The 22456-nt window shown below is 46.9% G+C and overlaps 2 protein-coding genes across 12 annotated transcripts in view; both read right to left on the bottom strand.

Annotated features, from left to right (window-relative positions):
* Positions 1–185: 185 nt before the first annotated feature.
* On the bottom strand, positions 186–7965 carry SETD9 (SET domain containing 9). 10 transcript variants are annotated; one of them, XM_079782453.1, is made up of 6 exons: positions 7260–7965; positions 5658–6025; positions 3447–3570; positions 3128–3315; positions 2595–2700; positions 186–777 (listed from the first exon to the last, which is right to left on the bottom strand). In XM_079782453.1, the coding sequence occupies exons 1-6, from the start codon at positions 7355–7357 to the stop codon at positions 549–551; spliced, it is 1113 nt and encodes a 370-aa protein (XP_079638579.1). In that variant the 5' UTR covers positions 7358–7965; the 3' UTR covers positions 186–548. The 10 variants fall into 10 exon arrangements, with proteins under 10 accessions (XP_079638579.1, XP_079638581.1, XP_079638584.1 ...); XM_079782455.1 differs by having other exon boundaries at positions 3128–3243; XM_079782458.1 differs by having other exon boundaries at positions 186–640; positions 3128–3243.
* Positions 7966–9600: 1635 nt separating this feature from the next.
* The window catches only part of MAP3K1 (mitogen-activated protein kinase kinase kinase 1), a gene marked incomplete at its 5' end in the record, with an annotated part of 45372 nt that continues 32516 nt past the window's right edge, over positions 9601–22456 (bottom strand). Inside the window, 7 exons of one of the 2 annotated variants that reach the window (XM_079782430.1) lie at positions 9601–12091; positions 13506–13637; positions 14286–14428; positions 15549–15680; positions 19774–19936; positions 20551–20703; positions 21007–22282. In XM_079782430.1, coding sequence (XP_079638556.1) covers positions 11942–12091; positions 13506–13637; positions 14286–14428; positions 15549–15680; positions 19774–19936; positions 20551–20703; positions 21007–22282 — 2149 coding nt within the window. In that variant the 3' untranslated portion in view covers positions 9601–11941. The remainder of the gene's footprint in view (positions 12092–13505; positions 13638–14285; positions 14429–15548; positions 15681–19773; positions 19937–20550; positions 20704–21006; positions 22283–22456) is intronic. The other variant, XM_079782431.1, reaches the window with a different exon arrangement.

Raw genomic sequence — 22456 nt, 5'->3', positions numbered from 1 at the left:
GGAGACATAAGAGCTAGGTGCTGGTGTTACCCCACCACTACTGTGTTGACTATTCCCATGCCAGGCTCACATGCTGTTTTAATGTCTGTGTAAATGTGCAAATAAAGTAGTATACCGCCCCTCCGCCCCAGTTTCTCCCTTAGCTAAAACAATCTACACACAGATACACACACACACCAATTAACTCATGGTAACAAAAAATGTTTGGCTTTATTCTGTAAAAACATTTTTCAGAAGTTCATGTACATCAACAGTAAAAGAATTGTTGAGGACTTGGCTAAAATTTTGTAAACCACACATGTCTATGGACACAAGATATAGTAAAAGAAAAACTAAAATTATAAATTCAGGCAGTAGGTTTTAATAAGCTACTTTATTTAGGTGAAGATGAAGTAAAATTGGAGTTGCACTGCAAATTTGAAATTGAAATTAAGCAAATAATTTTTATCATGGAATTGAAACAAAATAGAAAAAAGTTCCCACTCTGGAATTCAGAAATGACTAACCAAAATCTTCACATGGACTGAGTAGAAAACCTGCTTCCTTGTTCAGTCAGCGGACAATGGTGTAGTAGTTGGAGAGAAGCTCTTCTCCTTGGCCGACGTCCCTGAGAGCAACGAGGACGACACAGCGAAGGGGCCTGAGAGCAAGAAGCACCCGTCAGTGCGGACAGGGAGAGCTCGGCCAACAACCAGATGGGGTTCGCGGGCGCCATTTTGTTCACATTCCTCACTGCCTTTGGTGGATGCACTTGATCTCCATGAGGCGATACTATCCCTGACGGAGGTGTTTAAAAGGCGACTATGACTATGTCATTTAAAAAGACCACAGGTCAATGAGTTTATTTTTTTAATTTAATTTTTAAAAATATATTTTTATTGATTTCAGAGAAGAAGGGAGAGAGGGGAGAGATAGATAGAAACATCAATGATGAGAGAATCCTTGATCGGCTGCCTCCTGCCTACTGGGGACTGAGCCTGCGACTCGGTCATGTGCCTTTGACTGGAATGGAACCCGGGACCCTTCAGACGGCAGGCTGACGCTCTGTCCACTGAGCCAAACCAGCTAGGGCAGATCAATGAGCTTATACAACTGACTACTTCTGAACACCTATGCTCAGGTCCTTAAAACTGGTATCGCAAAAAAGCATTTAAAAATGATATTCATTATAAGTTTAGCATTTTAAAATTAATTTGTATGTTTGTATTCTGCAAAGCTAGAAACATTACTTGAAATTAATTGGATTAAAAAATACTTTTTATGGACACACCAAGACATGTAATCTTTTTTGTTTTGTTAATCCTCACCTGAGGATACCTTTTCCATGGATTTTTTTTTTTTAGAGAGAGTGGGAAGGGGAGAGAGAGAGCAACATTGATATGAGAGAGACATCGACTAGCTGCTTGCTGCACGTATCCTATTGATCTGGGGATTGAACCTGCAACCCAGGTTTGTGCCCTTCATGGCGAATTGAACCCCAGACCGATTGTCCCATGTGCGGCTGACGCTCTAACCACTGGCCAGGGCAAGAGGTGTAATCTTCAATGTTCCTATTCATGTAGTGTTTCCTGTACTGGTTGGGTAGTAACACATTATGCCCCAGAGTATGTTAAAGAAAACTAAACATAAATACCCAACACACACACATGGAGAAAAGTTATCAAGTTTTAAGTACTATTCATTTTAAAAGGACAATAGGGCCCATACAAAATTAAGTTTGCTAGCAAATGACAACTCAGTGAAATGATATAAAGATTACATTTTCCTACCGCATTGTTGATAACTCCACAGAATCACTTATTAAAAACTGTTACTTGAAAAAAAAGAAAACTGTTACTTGAGTATTCTCAGAAGACTTAATGGACAGAAAATTGCTACAATAAAAATGTTATCTTCTGAATATTTCCCTTTTGTCACTATTTTTTAAAATTTTATTTTTTAATTTAAGTATAGTCGGCCTACTCCTTTTTTCACGATCAAGTTTCCAAATCTAATCGTGGAAAGAGCAAAGAAATCACGTGTAATTTGGCCCCTTCAGCTAGGTCCAATCCTGTCATTTGGAGGCGTGATCCTTAAAATGACTAGAGTACAAACGTTTTTGAAGATTTTGTAGCTGGAAAAAACAGTAGAATCACTTAAAAAAAACTTTAAGGTTGATACTTATAAAGTACTACCTAGAATAAAAATGGGCAACAATAATAAGAATGAGCTAATAAGCTCATGGAGAATTTTTATTTTCAAGTAAGTTTACATGAACACATTAAGGTGTTAAAAGTCTAAGTTATCGCCCTAACTGGTTTGGCTCAGTGGCCTGTGGACTGAAGGGTCCCAGGTTTGATTCCGGTCAAGGGCATGTACCTTGGTTGCGGGCACATCCCCAATGTTTCTCTCTCATTGATGTTTCTAACTCTCTATCCCTCTCCCTTCCTCTCTGTAAAAAATCAATAAAAATATATTTTTAAAAAAATCTAAGTTATCATTTTTCACTAAAGAAAGAAACTACGTACCCCAAATTCTATACAGCTTTTTTTTTTTTTTTTAAGACAAAATGTGTACAGCTCAGGACAAGGCAGGCAGGCTCCTGGGAGGCTCACCTCTGCTGGGCGCAGCTGTAGGCGGTGTTGGGGAGGTACTGCTTCAGTTCCACAGGGAAACCCGGGGGCACGTCGAACTCCTGATAGCAGACGTTGGCTGGTCTGTCTAGGAACAAGTGTGTAACTTTTAGAAACAGCCCTTTTACTAGGCCACGGAAACCAGCACTGAATTATGACACTCGTATGGATTTCTAAACCATGAGAACATGCGCAAATTAATAATCCCTATTACGTCCTGGGCACTGCTGGTTTTTATATGTACAAAACATATATATAAAGTGTCCCCCCAAAATGCATACACACTTTGAATAATTATAAGGGCAGTGTTTATTAAAATGCATTTCATCTTCAAAATATAACGGAAATCAGCTGTTAAAGTGCATCTACAGTTTTGGGATGCCTGTGTGTGCGTGTGTGTGTTTACTCCAGGCTCTGACGAGCTGACATGCTCAGCTCCTCCGCCTCCGGCTCTCGGTCACGTGGCACAGGAAGGAAGCACACCCCGTCTCTCTCACCCCATGGTGCCCACTTACCATTGGAACAATTGTTGACATACTGGCCTACCGCCAGAGGGTTCTGAGCTTCCGATGTCAGCCAGGTGCTGTCACTCATTCTCAAAGGGCCACGTCGGTCCCTTCCACTGCAAGACCTGAAACCGGTGAGAGCTTCAGCCAACCGACTGCTCGTCTGGATCCGAAAATTCAAAATTACAAAACCAGCCCTACAACCGAGAAAGTGCGATTTCTCTTACAAAATCACTTCCACCAATAGGGCAACCAACGCTACTGGTCATAGTCATTGCTGTGTGATTTCGTCTCCTATAATGAAGTTCAAACATAGGCACCAACTTACCTGTACACGACTTTCGATATTCCCTTGTCATTTCCATCAATGAGTACGCCATCCAAGCATCTAAAAATAAATGGATTTCCAATCGACTGGAAAAAGATTGGCTCGTATTTCTGATATACTGTACCTGCCATACAACAAGACAAAGGGACATTACAGCAACATGTAAAGCCCACTAACACCATGATAAGGACCTTTCTCTGGAACATATACATAACTTGTAAGAACTTGTTTTCTCAAACTTTTCTCTAATCTCTTACCTCCAGCTTAGACTATCACATTCTCGGGCAATTTCACCCTTTGAAGAGGGCCCAATAGCAGATAGAGCACAGAACCAACATGCCCACACAGCTGGAAATATGACTTGGTTAATAAAAATGTGAACACATTTCAGACTCAGTTGTACAATCCTTGGGTTTCGTTTTAATTCATTTGAGAGACATCAATATGCTGTTCCACTCATTTATGCATTCGTTGGTTGATTCTTGTATGTGCCCTGATAGGGGATCACACCTGCAGCCCTAACTAACCCTAACCCTAACCCTGAGTAATTCCTAACCCTAACCCTATGAGCTACCCAGACAGAGCTGCTGTGTGTTTTTTAAAAAATACGTATCTAGCTGGAACCGGTTTGGCTCAGTGGATAGAACGTTGGCCTGCGGACTCAAGGGTCCCAGGTTTGATTCTGGTCAAGGGCATGTACCTTGGTTGCGGGCACATCCCCGGTAGGGAGTGTGCAGGAGGCAGCCAATCGATGTTTCTCTCTCATCGATGTTTCTAACTCTATCCCTCTCTCTTCCACTCTGTAAAAAAATCAATAAAAAATATTTAAAAAATATGTATCTATTATTGATTTCAGAGAGGAAGGGAGAAGGAGAGTGAAACATCAATGATGAGAATCATTGATTGGCTGCCTCCTGCACACCCCCTACTGGGGATCGAGCCCGCAACCTGGGCATGTGCCCTGACCAGAAATTGAGCCGTGACCTCCTGGTTCATAGGTCGATGCTCAACTACTGAGCCATGCCAGCCAGGCTGCTTTGTGGTTTTTGTTCCTTTGTTTTCAGTAAAGTGTGATTAGACATCTATCAAAGCCTCTTTTAAGAAATATATTTGTCAATGACAAATAATGTAGCCATACACGGGAACAGATGAGCCGGGCATTCCGGCTGTCCCTCCTTTCACTGGCAAAGGAGAAAAGGACACACGCCGGTGCTGCGTGGTGCCAGGCATGTGGACCTATCACGCTTGTTTCCGTGTTAACTTGTTGCTGGCCTGTCCTGTTCAGTCTTCACAGAGCTAACTGTGTCGCGTGAGCCTCCCTTGCTTAGGGATGCCGATTAGAAAATGGTCAGAGGACTTCTTGGAAACAGCTCTGACTGGAGCATCCACATATATTTTCCATTTCGCCAAACCCTTACCAGTTCAACCAATGACACATCTTCCTGAGCCTTCTAGTTCAGCGGTCGCCAACCTTTCAGACCTCACGGACCACCGGTTGGCGACCGCTGTTCTAGTTCATCATCTGCAAAGAAGCTGCTTACTTTCCAGTGCAGAAATGGCAGGAAGGTCTTTATTCAGTGATTTACTTATTTTTAATATATTTTTATTGATTTCAGAGAGGAAGGAAGAGAGAAAGAGAGAGGGGGGGGCGGGAAACATCAATGATGAGAGAGAATCATTGATCGGCTGCCTCCTGCATGCCCCCCACGGGGGATGGAGCTCACAACCTCGGCATGTGCCCTGACTGGAATAGAACCCGGGACCCTTCAGTCCGCAGACCGACGCTCTATCCACTGAGCAAAACCAGCTAGGGCTATTTAGTGATTTATGAGTTTATGTTCTATCTTCCATGTTTCAACCCCTATCAGTTTTACATTAATCTAAACCAAACTGACTTATTCTCTAGTGCTTTCTAAGTAACATGTCTGAAGTCTGATCAAAGCAGGCCATACCGTATTCTCCTGAATTTAAACATTGAGTAGAAAAATTTCCTTAAAAGAAGAGTGCGTGTATCCCACAAGTACACATGGATACTTTCTAACGTAAGATAATTTACAAGCAGTTAACTGCCAAACCGGGATTTAAAAACCTGTGGAAATCCGAGTTTCCAATGCAAATTCTCACGGTGCGGGTTACAGGTTGGCTGTGTTTTTGAGCTTTTGTTTATGGGCATATGAGAACGCCCGGGCCAAGTACGAGCTGGACCATTACCAGGGTACATGGAGACAACGGCGCCTTTTCGTGCCAGTCCTTTCGTGACGAAGACACCCCTTCCGGCGGACACCAACGAGCTGGCTGCTCGGGCAACACTGAAACCCAGCGTCTCATAGAGAACGTCTTCTGGGTTGAAGGTATTTGGCTGGTGGTGTCTGTGTTCCAGCACCTTCGCCCTTGGAGGCTGGACTGACAGCAGGTCTTGATACTTGGACCGGACGGGTTCTGGGAGCACCGTCAGGACCTCCCGCTGGCGAGGGAGGTCGTGGGTGAAGAGCGCCTGGAAGAGGCGCAGCAATGCCCCCAGGACCTCTTCGTCTGAGATGACTTTGTCTTTGGCTTCCCCTGGGACGTCCCGGAGGGTCCTGGAAACGGAGGGGTCACCGCCCTTCCCCCAGAGCAGCCTGCCTGACCCTCTGGTCACCGGCCCAGAGCAGGCTCCTCTCCGGTTCAAGGGGCGGAGCGCTGAGAATTTCATAAAAGGAGTTATTTGGGGGAGAGTGACCCAACTGCCAACAAGCCCGACCCGAGCCCCGAGCAGCGGACTCAGGAAGGCCCGGTCTGGACCAAACGCTGCTGGGCCCCCACGTTCGCCCTCGGTTCTCCAGACCAGGAAGCTGCGGCGGGAGGCCTCAGGGGCGCCGGGTCCGGGGCGGCCGGCGGGGGGAGGGGCCGCACGCACAGCCTCACGGGAGGCCGCCGCCGAGAGCCCTCACGTGACGGCCCTCCCTGGGCGTGGTTTCCAGCACAAATTTAGGGTGACGCCTTCCGCGGTCACTCTCTCCCCCGGGAGTGAGCACCCCTCAATGACAGCATCACGTTCACCCCCGTAAGTTTTATTCTTATTTCTGGACAGAGAGTTAACGATGCGCCAGAAAACTCTGGTTATCGGTCGCTTTCGTGGACATCCGTGGGCTTGTCCCATCGCTGCCCCCGGCACCCACTCTCCCCGCTGTTTGAACGCCACACTCCGCGTTCTTAGGGTCTTTGGGCTCCTTTTCATGCACCCGCCACTCGGAGCCGTTCCCGCACCGCGGGGCCGAGGTGCTCTCACCGCGTCAACAACTCGGCTTGGCCTCCCTACGGCGCTCCCAGCGCCTGACGACTCCTCGGCGGGGAGAAGGGCCACGCGCCCTCACGCCGCAGGCGTTTCCTTCTCTCTCCAAAGTTCCTCTGTTTTGCCCCGACGCGCCGACCGCGAGGGACAACAGCGACCCCGCCCGCGGGCGACCCCTACCGGGCCCACCTGGCAGCGCGGGGCACGACGGGAACTAGGCCTCAGGCCCCGCCCACCCAAAGCCGCACGCCCCGAGCGGCCCCCAGCCCACCGACTCCGGCCTTCTCAGCCGTAGCCCCGCCCACCTCGGGCTCCGCCCACCACGAGCCTGCGGTCTCACAGACCCACCGGCCGCCGGAAGCTCCTCCTCCCCGAGGCCCCGCCCACCCATAGGCCCCGCCCACCACAAAGCCTGCGGCCACCGGAAGCTCTGCCGGCCTGAGGCTCCGCCCACCCCGGGCCCGCGGGCTTCAGGGGGCGCGGCCGCGGTGGCGCCCCCCGGCTGAAGGGATTCCCCGCGGTGAGCCGCCTCGTGCGCTCACCTGGGGTTGTGGTTTATGTTCAGCGCGATCCAAGGTACGAAGCGGTACCGGTAACGGTGCCACCACTGCCGCAGGCCCCGCAGCAGGCGGCCCGGCATGGCGGCCCCGCGGCGCCCGGACGGACGCGGAGCGGCGGCGCGAGTCCCGCCCTCGGCTCGGCGCCGGGCCCGGCTGGCGAGCACCGGGTTCCGGGACCCGCCCGGGCGGTTCTGGAGGGTCGGCCTACAGCCTGCGGTCGTTCCGACGCGGTGGCGGGAGGAGCCTGGTCTGATGCCGCACCTGGAGCCGCGGGTCTGCTGCCCGGCCTTCGGCTCGCACCTGAGGTTGCGGCTCTCCGGGGTGCGTGTCAGCGCCTCGCCGCCGCCTCCGTCCGTGTCGCCGCCCCGCCCGCCCTCCCCGTGTGGAGAAAGCGCGTGGAGCACCTCGGCTCCGAGGGAAAACGCTGCCTCCGAAGCACGCCGGAGCCGGGACCTCAGCTCGGGGCCCGCGGGCCCTGCCGCACACCCCGCCTCGCCGGCCCCCCACAGCCGGGAGGGCGGAGCCGAGCAGGCCTGGGCCGTGGCGACGGCGGGTGGCTGTGGGGAGGCCCGGCCGGCGGAGTCGCAGGTCCCGGCGGAGCATCGCTGCGGAGTCAGCGCGGGCCCACTGCCCACGCCGGCGGCTGTTCACGCCGAGACGCACCGTCGGCTGCCGGGCAACCAGGCTTCCGTGGTGAGCAGGTCCCGTCGGCGCCAGAGGCCCGCTCTCCCGTGTCTGCAGCCGGCGCCTCCACCTGCCCCTCCTCTCGTTTATCCATTTATCTGAGGAGAAACAGGTCCCCAAAGCCGAGGTTCCCCTCCAGTTTTCTATCTCATTTCCATGTGCCTGGACCCAGGTCAGAGGTCAAAAAGAGGCCAAATCCAGCGTATGAGTTTGATTTAGTGCTACAGTTCATGGTAAGTTCGTGTCCGATGTTTAAACGTCAGGAAATAGCACATAAAATATAGATTTCCAGCTTCTTTTGGAAACTTGGAGGCTTTGGAACACGGCTGCTTCATTCCCCCCTTCATTCCAACTTGGCCACCCCGGCCCCTTAGACACAAATTGGCACGGGACACCCGTCAGCATCAGCCCCGCTGAGGACATGCTAGCCCCACAGGCGCGAGTCTGCCCCCTTCTGGTCACACACTCGTTCATACACACAGGTACTGAGCACCCAATGTGCCTGGCCCTGGGGGTCCACATCAGTTCTCTTCGCCCAACACTGTCGCTTTCCTCTGACAGATGCAGAAAGGGGGGTTCCGAAAGCCACGGGTTGGTTACACGGCTGGCAAGTGGCAGAGCCAGATTCAACCCGGGTCATGCCTGAGGCTCAGTGGTCACCAGGTCCGTCAGCACCTCCCTTACGTCCAGTCACCGTGAAGTGAACCTACAAAGCTGTCCTGACATAGGAAGACGGCCGTTTCCCCGTTTCTGTTGGTCACTAGTTCCCTGACGGCAGCATCGGTGCAGTTGCTCTGTACAGGAGGATTGCTGCATCGGTTCACAGATGCACTCACTGGCACTTTGTGTGGGCAGGAGACCCAACATTGTTCGAGTCTATGTGGCCTGCAGTTAATATTTTCCTAAATTGACGAACATGTGCCCTTTATACAGAAACTTAACCTAGACACGCGGACGGGCTGGTGAGCTCAGCTACTCAGTGATGCCTCTTGCCGCGCAGGGTCAGATCAGTGCGTTTCTGATTCTGATTCACGTGAGAAACCGACTGCTGAGCAGAACAATGAAGGACAAAGTAGAAACTGCAACCACAAGTATGATCTGAGGCTAAATCTGCAGCCGCCTGAGCTCCTGTGCAGCAGGAACGAAATCACGTCTCCCCTCTGGTCAGATGGAGCAGTCACTGTGCTCCGTGTGCCTGACACGGTGGGGAGGGAGCCTTCATTCTCCCCACAAGCGGAACAAGGAGGGCAGATGTCATGCTTTTAAAAAAATGCCATATTAAAAGTTTTTTGTTTTTTTTTAAATGCCATAGTGTATCAAGAGAGAGATGTGAATAGAACTGATTGAATTTGACCTATGGCGTCTGGAACAGTGAGATATTTATGTGGACGTACATAATGTCAATGGTCAGGGAGAACTCAGGAATAGTTCTGGACGGAATGAGACTGAAGAAACAGGACACCTAAAGAGCAGCACGTGACCTTGGTTTGGCTCCTCTTGCTCTCAAGGACATAACTGGGCAGCTGGCAAAACCCAAGCAGGGCCTCTGGGTAGATGAGAGTTCTTTGTGGTGTTCTCACAACCTCCTCCTAAGTATGAAATTATTTCAAAGTAAGTAAAAGTAACAACCTTTGTTCAAAAACTTTTATTTACTATAAAGACAAAACACCAAAATCGGTACAAATACTATAAAATTGGTTCGATGGGGTAAAAATTTTAATTAAAATATCTCGATATATTTAAAATAACAAAGGATACATTTAAGCCAAATTTTCTTAACCCAGAGATTTTTTTGTAACATTTGCTTTACACAGTAAGGTGCTAATAGAAGTTAGCCCTTAAGCCCTGGAAGTCTTAGGAATCATAGTCACACAGCAAATATAATTTCATTGTGAAAGTGAACTTTGGTAGAAGAAAAATCTATAGGACACCTGAGGTAGTAGAAACTGGAATACACAGCAGTAGACGTTATTTACAACTTGAGTACCAAATAACATTAAGAACAAAAATAATTACACAATACAATTTTCAGTCCAGCTTTGATCCAAAGAAAATAAGAATATTACATCACATTTGCATTGAAAACAAAACAAAAACAAAACAAAACACAATTACCAGCAAGCTGAGGGAACTGCACACACACTCAAACAATGGGCTTTGACATGCCACGCTGTCTGAGCTTGCACTCTGGCGGGCATGGTGATCTGCAGAGTAATACTGATGCGCTGCGGTTCCTCAGTATACACAGTTTACGTTGCTGTCAGACCGGATTCGTCTGACCAGTGATCTTCCAGTAATAAAATGGCAAGAGTGCATCCTTTAAAGCCTGCACGTGGGACTCGAAACAATCTCATTAGACTGCGAAAATGCCAAGTAGTCAAAAAAGAGGAAATAAAAAAGAAAGTCAAGTACAACACATTTAGAGCTACCAAACTTCACATTTCGGTACTATTTTTAACTCTTCAAATATTGCCAATCTTCCAAAACAAAGGAATGTAAAATTTCACTAAGAAACACATTCACATTTTAAAAACTGCCTTTTAAAAATTATATGCAATATATCCCTGTAAACTTACCTGGTAAGTTATTTGTGACTTCCAATTTGTGATGTACATTTAAAATGTAATCTGTGTAGCTTATTTAGTTTATCCTGAGTCTTTGAGAATAACCAATTCTATCATCCCGCCACGATTCAACTGGCTTCTGAAGAGTTAAAACTTAATCAGTACTTGATTTAGAGACTCACAAAAAAAAGGATAAAGAGCTGCCATTTTCCTTCAGGATTCGAATTAAACTGAGACAAAAACCATTAGATAATTGTGCAGGATCCAGTGAATTAGTTTGTAATTGAAATTCAGTTCACTTTTCTATGAGGACATTTTCCAAGTTCAAAGCAAACTTCTAGTTTAAAAACACTATCACTCATTGGTGGTTGAGGAATGAAGTTAATTTTTCTTTCATTCCCCAGCAGGGCCGCCTGTGAAGAGAAGGAAAACAGCAGCTCCGCGCTCACCAGAGGTGGCGACTTCCACACGAGTGAGACTTAGATGGTGAAGCTTCCTACAAATGAAACCAATTACAGAAACTCAGATTCCAAGGTAACCTTGATCTTGGCTCGCTGCCTCACCGAGAACAGTTGCTTTTCTCTGAATTTACGTTTAACCTGCACCAGAAGAGCAGTGACGGACTCAATGAAGGTAGTAGTAAAACCCAATTTAAAAAACAAACAAACAAAATTCTGTATTAAAAAACTCTTGCCACAGCAAGATATTCAACAAACTCTAGTTCACACTTAGTTCTATTTTTTTTTTCTGGATTGAAAAGATCACCTTTCCCTGAATATTAAACAAAAAATGAAGGTGAAATGAAAACATAGAACCATAATTTCCAAAAACGAAATGAATGGGCCAACAGTAAAATGCACAATGAGCCACAATTGCCCAGGCTTTTAAAAAAATAGAGGTCAACTGTGGGTCATAAAGAAGTTACCAACTTTAAAAAATATATTTCTTTACTGCTACTTATAGCATAGTCTGACCTAAAAAGAGGCAGATACTGATTTATATAGCCAGTGACAAAAAACTGCACGAAAGCAGACCCCTGCTTGTGATTGCGATACGAAATGGAAGAGTAGTTGAGACAGTAAAACAGATCCTGAGCCCCTCAGCTGCTAATATTGCTGAAAAAGTGCTCCGAGAGAAATAATCATAAAACTATGCTTCTGTTACTTAGTCATGCAAACTCCTTGCTGTCCTGTCACCGAGGGCCAGTCCCTGAAAGGCACGGTTTGCAGTTCGGCACAGGTGCAGACTCAGCTTAGGTACAGACATGATTTGTCAATCACATACTTAGGTAAGGGCTCCCCACGGGGCTTGTTCATAGCTGTTCAGCGGCAGGAAGGCCAGCGGATTATCACCGTGGTTCCCACTGACGTGTTTCTCTTACTGAGCATCCGTCTGTGCGTCCGTCTGCACAGCTGGCTACCACGTGGTGCGGAAGACCGGGTGCTTCAGCAGCTCCCGTGACGGAGGTCTGTCCTGAGGTTGAAGTTCTAAGCAGCGAAGAGCCACGTCGCGTAACCCGGGAGACAAGTGTGACGGGATCGATGGGGCAGTCGTCGCACTCGCGATCTGTGGGAGAAACACCAGGCTGAAGCGTCCCATGCGGGACTCCTGACCCAGAAGTGCCAGAGTTCGTGGCCTCTGCACATGTGCCCTCCGCATGGAGGGGCAAACCAGGGGGAACACTCTGCTAACGGTGTGAGGCAGAAACTCGCCACTGGATGGAAGGATCTAAGAATCCTTCCAACGTTAGGGCATTAAAACTTGATCAACTGCATCCTGTCAGGTGGATCTGCTCTGTCCCTTACTGTCTCAAATGCAGGCCAAGTGCATCCAAATGATCAGGGTAAAGTGCTCACTCAATGAACTTGCTCTCCTAGATGCTGTCCCCAGGCTCCCTGCACAGTGCCTACTGCTTCAGCACGGAGAGTGAGGAAGACTAAGCCCTGCCAGTCACTCAGAGCATCAGAAACCCTGCCCTGGTTTCCTCAGGCGGCCAAGGAAGACAGGAGGCGCAGGAGGACAGGCAGAGGCCACGCACAGGAGTGAATGTGAGTGTGTGTGTGTGTGTACGTGCTTTCCTCAGGCCTAGGGCTCATTCTGTGTCCTCATCACAGTCCGGTGAAGTAGGTGTGTATCACACCCACCTTATAAACAAACAACCACAACAAAACGGCAGACAGAACAAGGAATTTTCCTGGTCCGTGGCTACCACAGGATGGAGCAGGGCTGGAATAGTTCTGCACGACTCCCAAGCCCAATCTTTTACCCAGCACCTGGCCGACTCAAAGCTAACAATCTGAACCACTGCACTGATCTCTGGTGGAAATGAACAGAATGGACTTGAGTTGTCAGAAAGGTAGAACAGACAGGATTTGCAAACTGAACTTTTAAAAAAAAATTTTAAATTGATTTTAGAGAGAGAGGAAGGGGGTGGAGGTGAAGAGAGAAAGGAACATCGATTTGTTGTTCCTCTTATTGATGCATTCATTGGTTGCTTTTTGTGCCGATTGGGGATTGAACCTGCAACCTTGGAGTATTGAGACAACTGAGCTACCGGCCAGGGCAAAGGTGAGTTTTTGTTTTGTTTTTTAAAGGTGTGAGTTTTTAAAATGTAGAAAATAGTAAATTGGAGTCTAGAAAATGCATGGGTTGTATACAATATGTGAAGAGCTTCAAGTTTTAAAATTTGCAAGTCTGACAGGGATATCTATGTGCCTATTTCAGCCGGGAGCAATGGCTCAGTGTTTGCTAATTCATTGTCGCAACAACTTCACAGAACGTCACTGCCTGGAGGAGTGAGGCCTGGCTGTCTGCCTCGGGCGGTCCTGCAGGTGTGCACACAGTTATCTGAGGAAAGGTGTGCACACAGTTATCTGAGGAAAGGTGTGCCTTCATTTCAGATTGACAGTTAAGGAGAACCCATGAGTATCTGCTTGCTGTCAATTTTAGCAGAAAGAAATAGTTTTCATCTCATAATTACCTTAAATATCAAAGCGAGATGATTGGAGTGTTTCTCTGCATTCCAAGGCGGTTTAGCACAAGCCATTTCTATGATGGCACAGCCGACACTCCACACATCACAGCTCCTCCCATACTGCTGACCTCGGAGGACCTAAAAGAAAGCGGAGTTTTAGTTAAAAAACAGAAAGCCACCCTGTAGTTATGGATTCTAGTTTTTCACTTCAGAGCAAAACTAGGTACAAACAGCAACTCTGCGGATGATCTGATGTCTCATTTATTTCATTAAAGAGCTTACTAATCGACGTGGCACAGATATTTTAGAGAGTCACAAGTAATCACAGAATTTCAGCGCTGCCCAGTGCACTCAGTAAGCTATGGGGCAAGAGGCAGTGAGAATCACTGCGTGAGCACCAGGAGTCTGACCACGAAGCAGAGGCCAAGTTCAGAGCAGCAACAGCAGCGCTTGCTTATACTTCCTCCTCTACAGGAGGACCGCCCTCTGGAACAGAGAGCAATGTAAGAAGTCTCTGACAGGTGTACTGTGTTTACTACAAAACAACTGCTATCAGTTACCCAACAAGTCTTCGTTAGAAATAGCCTTCAAGCAACTCTATTAAAACGTATCTTTTAAAATTGTGTTAAGACAAGATGGAAAAGCAGGGATTAAGGGTTTGAAATTAAGGATATCATTAAAGCCTCATGCTTAGGGTCATGACTTCTAACTGGTAAGCACAGACTGGATAACACTGCAAACTAATTTGGTATATTTTCTCCTGCCACACTCAAAGCTGCTTCTCACCTCAGGCGCCATAAATGCGATTGTCCCCAGCAACTGTCCCTGAAACTCTCCTGCGCCAGTTCCCTTTGATGCCAGCCTGGCTGCCGCTCCGAAGTCTGCGATTCGCAGTCTCTGACCTGTGCTGTCAATGAGCAGGTTGGCACCTGTCAACGAAAACAGCAAGTGAGCGTGTATGTTAAACACCAAAGGACAGATGACACACTCTGTAAAATACTACAACGACAGAGGACAAAGATGAGGAGAAGTGGACCACATGTCAGGTTTGGTTACTCCCCCTGTCGGCTCACCCGTTCCTGCTGAAGACACACAGGCCTCCGCAGTGTAAGACAAACACAAACACAACCACAGCCTCAGTGAGACAGCTGACAGAGCATCAGGCACAAGGAGACAGGCACAGGTTCAGTGAAACCAGGTAAGTGCTGAACCTTTAATAGAATGATTCCCTGCCCTAGCTGGTTTGTTCAGTGGATCGAGTGTCAGCCTGTGGACCAAAGCATCTGGGTTTGATTCCGGTCAAGGGCATGTACCTGGGTTGCAGGCTCTTCCCCAGCCCAGGCCCTGGTCGGGGCACGTGCAGGAGGCAACCAATTGATGTGTCTCTCACGTCGACATTTCTCTTGTCTTTCCTTTTCCCTTCCACTCTCTCTAAAATCTATGGAAAAATATCCTTGGGTGAGGATTAAAAAAATGAATAAAAGGAAGAAAAGAAAAAAAGAATGATTCTCAACAAAAATCTTTCCTCAAAATTCAAATTTTAGCATCATTTACATTTTCAGACAAAATTTTGTTGAAACATACTGACCTGGACCAATTCAAATTACTGTAGTTTCATAATTACAGCTTTAATAAAAATTAATATTATTAAACTACTTGAATACATTATGTCAAAATCAAAGCTGCTGTTAATTAAACTGCAAAAGACTGGAAAGGATTTTTCTTGAAAGTTTATAATATTGCCATTATTCTAAATAAAACCAGGAACAGGAACTTTTGGGGAGGCAGTACATTATAAGATCAAGACAGGGACTGGAGAGCCGATTATGTACGTGGTTTCCCATCAGTTGGCTTCAGAAAAATTACAGCCTCTCTGAGGAAGTCAGGTCATGTGACCCTGAAGATTCCTTCACATCCGGTGATTTGAGTGACTCAGGAGAAACAATCCTCTAGTTGATTTCACGTTTGAAACTAGCAGCAAAGGTCCAAGTTTAAAATTACATTTGTTTTCTATTTATTGCTGGTGAACAACAACGAAAGAATCCCTACCTTTGACATCTCTGTGGATGATCTGGTTTTCATGGAGATAGGAGAGGCCGCGGAGTAACTGCTCAGTGTAGTTAATGACCACTGATTCCTTGAAGGCTCCGTATTTACTGAGCAAATGAGCCACAGATCCCCCTACAAGACAAACATAAAATGTTAATAATTATTGTAAACTTAAAGCAGAATTAAAATTACTTATTACCTTTTAGTTACATAAGGTTGTACTTTATGAGATCACGTTCACTTTTGAAATGTTCATTTATATTCTGCACCAGGAAGTGCAACTGATTTAAAAACTAATACATTTAAGTAATCTCAGAACCTATTAGGTATTTTTATAGAGCCCTCATGAACTAGTTTTCTGAAAGGTCAAGATTTCAGAAAGCTTTCAAAGTTAACAATTTTGGGTGAAACTATTTCTGAAATGTACAATTCACTTCTCTGTCTTTTTGACCAAGATATACAAAATGCCTTTTTAAACAAATATATTTTTATTGATGTCAGAGAGGAAGGGAGAGGGAGGGAGAGATAGAAACATCAATGATGAGAATCATTGATTGGCTGCCTCCTGCACGCCCCCTACTGGGGATTGAGCCTGCAATCTGGGCATGTGCCCTTGACTGGAATCGAACCCAGGACCCTTCAGTCCACAGGCCGACGCCCACTGAGCCAAACGGGCTAGGGCCAAAATGTTTTGTTTTTTTTTAAAAATATATCTTATTGATTTTTCACAGAGAGGAAGGGAGAGGGATAGAGAGTTAGTTAGAAACATCAATGAGAGAGAAACATCCATCAGCTGCCTCCTGCACACCCCCTACTGGGGATGTGCCCGCAACCAAGGTACATGCCCTTGACCGGAATCGAACCTGGGACCCTTCAGTCCCCAGGCCGACGCTCTATCCACTGAGCCAAACCGGTTTCGGCCAAAATGTCTTTCTTTTTTTTTTTTTTTACAGAGAGGAAGGGAGAGAGATAGAGAGTTAGAAACATCGATGAGAGAGAAACATCGATCAGCTGCCTTCTGCACACCCCCTACTGGAGATGTGCCCGCAACCAAGGTACATGCCCTTGACCGGAATCGAACCCAGGACCCCTCAGTCCGCAGGCCGACGCTCTATCCACTGAGCCAAACCGGTTTCAGCCAAAATGTCTTTCTTAATGACCCTGAGTAAACAGTGCTAACATGTTATTCAACAGAAGGGAAAGAGAACAGTACGAAGCAGAAGACCCAGAGTTGGGCTTGATATCCTACTATTTATTAGGTCTAATCTGGGGCAAGCCACAAACTCAGTGAACCTCATTTAAAAGTATTTATAATCATCAACCTAAATACAACAATCAACCCAGTACAACCAGCATCAGAGACTATACGAAAGAACTGATCTGCAGAGGCGGAGATCACAGCGCAGATCCTAGCTCACCTCCTCCCCTGAGCACACCGGAACCAAAACGATACACAGAACAACCACGGCTGAGAAGACTAGCTGAGAAGACTCTCTACACCCAGGATATAAAAAAGACACAGTGAAACAGTAGTAGGGCAGAACTGTGGTCTGATCGGGACCCACACCCCATGTGACCCATACCCAGCTGTTATGCCATGAGGGAAGTGCACCAGGAGGATGGGTTCTCCCTCACATTATGGGAAACAGAGTCAGTCAGCCTGAGGGTAAACCTCACCCACTGGCCTGCCCACAGCACTCACGGCCCAACTACACAGGAGGGTGCACTCAACCCACACAGGGAACACCTGACTCTGGGGACCAAGGAAGATTAGGACACTGGGCCCCACAAAACATCTACATAAGATCACTTATAAGACTGGGAAGTGCAGCTGGTCTACCTAATACACATCAATGGATAGATCATCTTGATAGAAAAATCAATAAGAAACAGTGGCCTTCTGTGATACATTAGACTACATGGACTTAATTGATATTTTAAAAGCATTTCACCCAAAAGCAGCACAATATGCCTTCTTTTCAAGTGCACAGGACAAACCAGATATTAGGCCACAAAAGAAGTCTGAATACATTAAGAAAGATTGGAATCATATCAAGCACCTTCTCTAACCTAGTAGTATGGAACTAGAAGTCAACTACAGGAAGAAAACTGGGAAAAACACATACGCGAGGAGACTAAACAACATGCTACTAAACAATCAAAGGAAATAAAAACAATATCATGAGACAAAATAATCAAAATAGTATGTTATTGGCATAAAATCAGATATATAAATCAATGCACCAAACAAACTAGGAAGATCAGAAATTAACCCACACTTATATGGTCAATTAATCTACGACAAAGGAGGCAGGAATATACAATAGGGAAAAAAAGCAGTCTCTTCAATAAATGGTGTTAGGGAAACGGGACCATTCTCTTCTACCATATACAAACACATAAACTCAAAATGGCTTAAAAATTGAAATGTAAGACCTGAAACCATAGAACTTCTAGAAGAAAATACAGGCATAAACTCTTTGACAGCAGTCTTAGCAATTTTTTTGGATATGTTTCCCTCAGGAAAGGGCAACAAAAGGAAAATTAAAATGGGACTACATCAAAGAAAGTTTTTACACAGTAAAGGAAACCAACAAAACGAAAAGGCAACCCATTGAATGGGAGAAGATATTCACAAATGGTACTTTTTATAAGGGGTTAAGATCTAAAATATATAAAGAACTCCTATAACTCAACACCAAAAAACTAAACAAAAGAAAGAAAACCAAACAATCCTATTAAAAAATGGGCAGAGGACTTGAACAGACATTTCTTCAAAGAGAACATACAGATGGTCAACAGACATAAGAAAAGATGCCCAACAATCACTAATCATCAGGGAAATGAAAATCAAAACCACAGTGAGATATGCCTTTACACCTGTCAGAATGGTTATCAAAAAGACAACAAATAGTAAGTGTTGGCGAGGATGTGGAGAAAAGGCAACCCCCTGTGCACTGTTGGTGGGAATGCAGACTGCTGCAGCCACTGGAAAAGTGTGGAGTTTGCTCAAAACAAATAAATGAATAAAATTACATATGATCCAGCAATTCTTTTATCTAAAGAAGAAAGTACTAATTTGAAAAGATTTAGGTACCCCTATGTTCACTGTAGCACTATTAACAATACCTAAGATATGGAAGCAACGTAGGAGTCCAACGATAGACGAATGGCTAAAGATGTTGTATATATAGATAATGAAATATTACTCAGTCATAAAAAAGGAAAATTTGCCATTTGTGACAACATGGATAGACCTAAAGAGTATTATGCTAAGTGAAATGCGTCAGAGAAAGACAAACACCATATAATTTCACTTACATGTGGAATCTAAAGAACAAAGTAAATGAGCAAACAAAACAGAAATAGACTCACAGACAGAATAAGCTGATGGTTGTCAGAGGAGAGGGCGGTGGGAGGATGTTTAGAAAAGGTGAAGGGAAATAAGAGGTATAAACTTATAGTTATAAAGTAAGTCACAGGATGTAGTGTATAGGATAGGAACAATCGTCAACAATATCTTAATAATTTTGTATGGTGACAGATGGTTACTAAACTTAGTATGGTGATCACATTGAAAAGTATGTAAAGGTTGAATCACTATGTTGTACACCTGTACACATACTGTATGTAAAGTGTACTTCAATTAAAAAGAAGAGCTGATTTGTAAATAGATATACACTCTCCAAACACAAAAGGTCTAAGAAGTTAAACCAAGCACTTATCTACTGATTCCATCCTAAGTCTTTGTTTTACTATGTACACTGCATAATACAAGATGAAACATATGGTCTTTATTTGCTGAAGTGGATGACAAGGTTCAACTTGATGCTCCAGTGCTAGTTTACCTAGAGTAAAATTTCAAAGTTACACAGTAATCAATTGTACTTTCACACTGTCATGTTAAATCATCTCTTAAACCTGTCCAATTAATGAAGGCTCCCTGGGAAAATATGGATTCTGTATCTACCATGTTTCAAAAAAATCATTCCTATAAAACAGTGTACACAATCGTTTTAAAAGAAACACTGAAAAAGTTTAAAAGGTAGGGGTAATGAATGTTTCATTTAAGTTTAAGTGAAAGACAACACCAATATTTGCAGCCTGTCATACTACATTAGAGGTGATTGGTGTAAAAATAAGTGTTCATTAAAACGTTTTTCCTAAATATCAAGCAGAAAGTTAAATCCGTGTACGATGTTCACAATTTAGGACATGAACACACCTGCCATCCACTCGATGAAGAGGTTGTAATTGCTCTTCTCGCAGGTGGCTCCCAGCATCCTGATGATGTTCGGGTGGTTCAGGTGGCTCATCATTCTGATCTCCTCTCTCAGCGCCTCCACGACTTCTTCCTGCTCTGACGACGTGTTTCTGACATACGTCACCTGTTGCAGTAAACACGTGGACAGAGTTTTCACTCTGCTGAGCTTCTATTTACGGTTCTCACTAACAATCTGATCTAAGTGGACAAATGCAAATTAGCTTCTATATTTAAATAGCAAATGGCATTTATGTTCATGGGTGCAGTGTAGATACTTTACCAAAAACTCTTTTAAATAAGAATCTAACTTTAGAAGCGATGAAATAGAAGGAAAATGACCCCAAAAAAGGAATATAACCCGTCTTCCCAAACTGTCTGAAGACAGTGAAAGTGAGAAAAGCCCATGGTTTTAAGGTGGAAGCTCTGCAGTCTTCTCACGTTGATCCGCATGCTCGCTATGGAAAGTGAGCCCGGAAGCCCAGGACGACCTGCACCCTGGCCTGGCTGCTCTGGGTGTGACAAGCACAGCAGCAGCCCGGCCGGCAGAGGCCCTGGAGTGCGTCTCCCACGACCCTGCTCCAACCGTAGCAGAGCTCACGGCAGTGGCAATGTCTACTCTGACCTTCAGGTCTCTGAAAACGTAGAGAACGAAGTACATGCACACAGGACACATCATTCTCAGTCGCTCATGCTCCACCGTGACCACCTTCGTCATGTCCACCCTCACTAGCTGCTTACCTGTTTCACGGCCATTAAGGTCCCGGTCCCCACGTCCTGAGCCTGGTAGCAGGAAGAGAAGGCCCCGAGGCCGATCTGCTGGCCCTTCAGCCAGTCCGCGTCCTCCCGGTACGGCAGCTTCGCTTTGGTGTGTCCTGGGAGGGTCTCGGGCGTCTGTGCAGCAAAGGAAAGCAGCTCTTTACTGTTAAGAGGAAGCCTGTGCAGTGAGCCTGGCCAACACTACTCCCGTTCGGTCTGGCTTCCCGAGCCACCTCTGAACTGCGGAATGGACAGTGCTGGGCGCCATGCACAGTGTCCACAGAAACGCCTCTGAAACAGGCAAGGACTTATCTGTTCCCACAGCAACATAAACACTCTGATTCCACACGCAAGACCCACTTCTAGCGATGAACTCGTCTGAATCGGGTTTATCGCACGTGGTCCGAGGACGCTCCCAGCCTCCCCGAGCGTACTTACGTCCTGCTGGATGATGATGACGTCCTCTCCGTTCTCCACCTGCAGCTGAGGCACCACGGGGAGGGCGTCCTGAGAGGCGGACATCGCCATGGCAATCGCCAAAGCTTCCTCCTCCTCAGCCTCCATCTTTTCTTTGCACTTCTGATTATGACTCACGTCGTCTTTGTAGGTATCATCACTTTCGTCCTTTTCAGGAGAGAGGACGGCAACCTCTGACTTAAACGTCACTGTGGTGTCAGCGGAGGGCATGGACGCTTCGAGCAGGTCCTCGATGCTGGAGCTGAGCTCGGTGCTGGCGTCCAGCCGGCTTTTGTCCTCCACCGGGGTGAACACTGTCTCCTCGCTGGGGATCACGGCGCTGCTGCTGCTGCCGCTGCCAAAGCTGTCGCCGCCCTCAGAGGCCGCGTGCAGGTCCAGGTTCATGCTGCCTGTCGCGGCGTCGGCCTGTCTCCCGGGGCTGCCAGGGGAGGGCCGAGAGGGCTTGGGCCTGTGTATACTACTACAGGGCAGGGGCCGGGACTGCGTGAAGATGGGGGAGAGCTTGTCCGAGTCTCTGTTTTCGGAAAAGTTTCTCTGGAACTGCAGGGAAAACTTGCGCTGTGGCGGAGGCGACGCGGAAGGTATGTTGTAGGGAACGAATCCCTGAGGTCTGTGCTTGGAGGAGTCCCCGGGGCCCACTGGTGCCGTCTGGGCCGATGAAGCCGAGGTGGATGAGGGCGGGAGCACTGGCTGGGAGGGAGGGGACAGGGGAGAGGAGCTCAGACACTGGCTGAGGGGCCTGCCCTTTGCTTGCACCGCTGGCTTTGGCTGCTCCGTCGTTGCTGAACTAGGAGGCCCCAGGGCAGTGCTGGCCGGCCGACCAGAGATGTCCTCCGAGCTGGCGCTCAGCCTCGCAGGGCGCAGTCCTCTTCCAGTTTTCTCCGCATGGTCTGGGGCCTGCCGAGGGCTGCTCCCTGGGGCCTCGGGATGGCTCTCAGGGGCCGACGCCTGCGGGAAGCTATCACGTCGGCCGTCCCAGGCATCCTCGAGGCCCCGCTGGACGGCCTCGGCGATGTCCACCTCTTCTGCGATCGCCATCAGGCGGCGGCGCATCCGGGCGAAGTGGGTGGAGCTGGAAGCACTCAGCATTTCTAACAGCTTCACAAACACGGGGGGCACAGCGGTGACCATCCTCGCGGAACTCAGGTAGACCCTGCGCGCGAGCTTCCCGACCACTGCGTGGGTGTGGTCGATGGACTGCAGGGCGAAGGCCAGCAGGGACAGCAGCTTCTTATACCTGCAGAAAACACGTATCAGCCCACAGTTACCACCGCAAATGCAAACAAAGAGATAGCAATAATTATGCGTGTGTATTCCAAAAATATAATCAAGGTCTAGACGTTTTTAAGTAACCAGCATAGACTTCGGTTGTTAGTCAAACATCAGTGACCTATATGTTCCTCTGATTTCT

Source organism: Cnephaeus nilssonii (genome assembly GCF_951640355.1).
Source record: "Cnephaeus nilssonii genome assembly, chromosome: 2".
Taxonomy (NCBI): domain Eukaryota; kingdom Metazoa; phylum Chordata; class Mammalia; order Chiroptera; family Vespertilionidae; genus Cnephaeus; species Cnephaeus nilssonii.
Note: the sequence above shows the minus strand (reverse complement) of the source record. Positions and strands in the feature narration are given on the sequence as shown.

Excerpts from the sequence above, each read along its gene's own strand:
- SETD9 (XM_079782451.1), bottom strand. The coding sequence starts at position 6,138 with ATGAAATTCTCAGCGCTCCGCCCCTTGAACCGGAGAGGAGCCTGCTCT. Across the intron at positions 3,316-3,446 it reads ATATCGAAAGTCGTGTACAG|GGCTGGTTTTGTAATTTTGA; the intron begins GTAAGTTGGTGC and ends TCTCGGTTGTAG. Across the intron at positions 2,701-3,127 it reads TGTCAACAATTGTTCCAATG|ACAGACCAGCCAACGTCTGC; the intron begins GTAAGTGGGCAC and ends ACTTGTTCCTAG.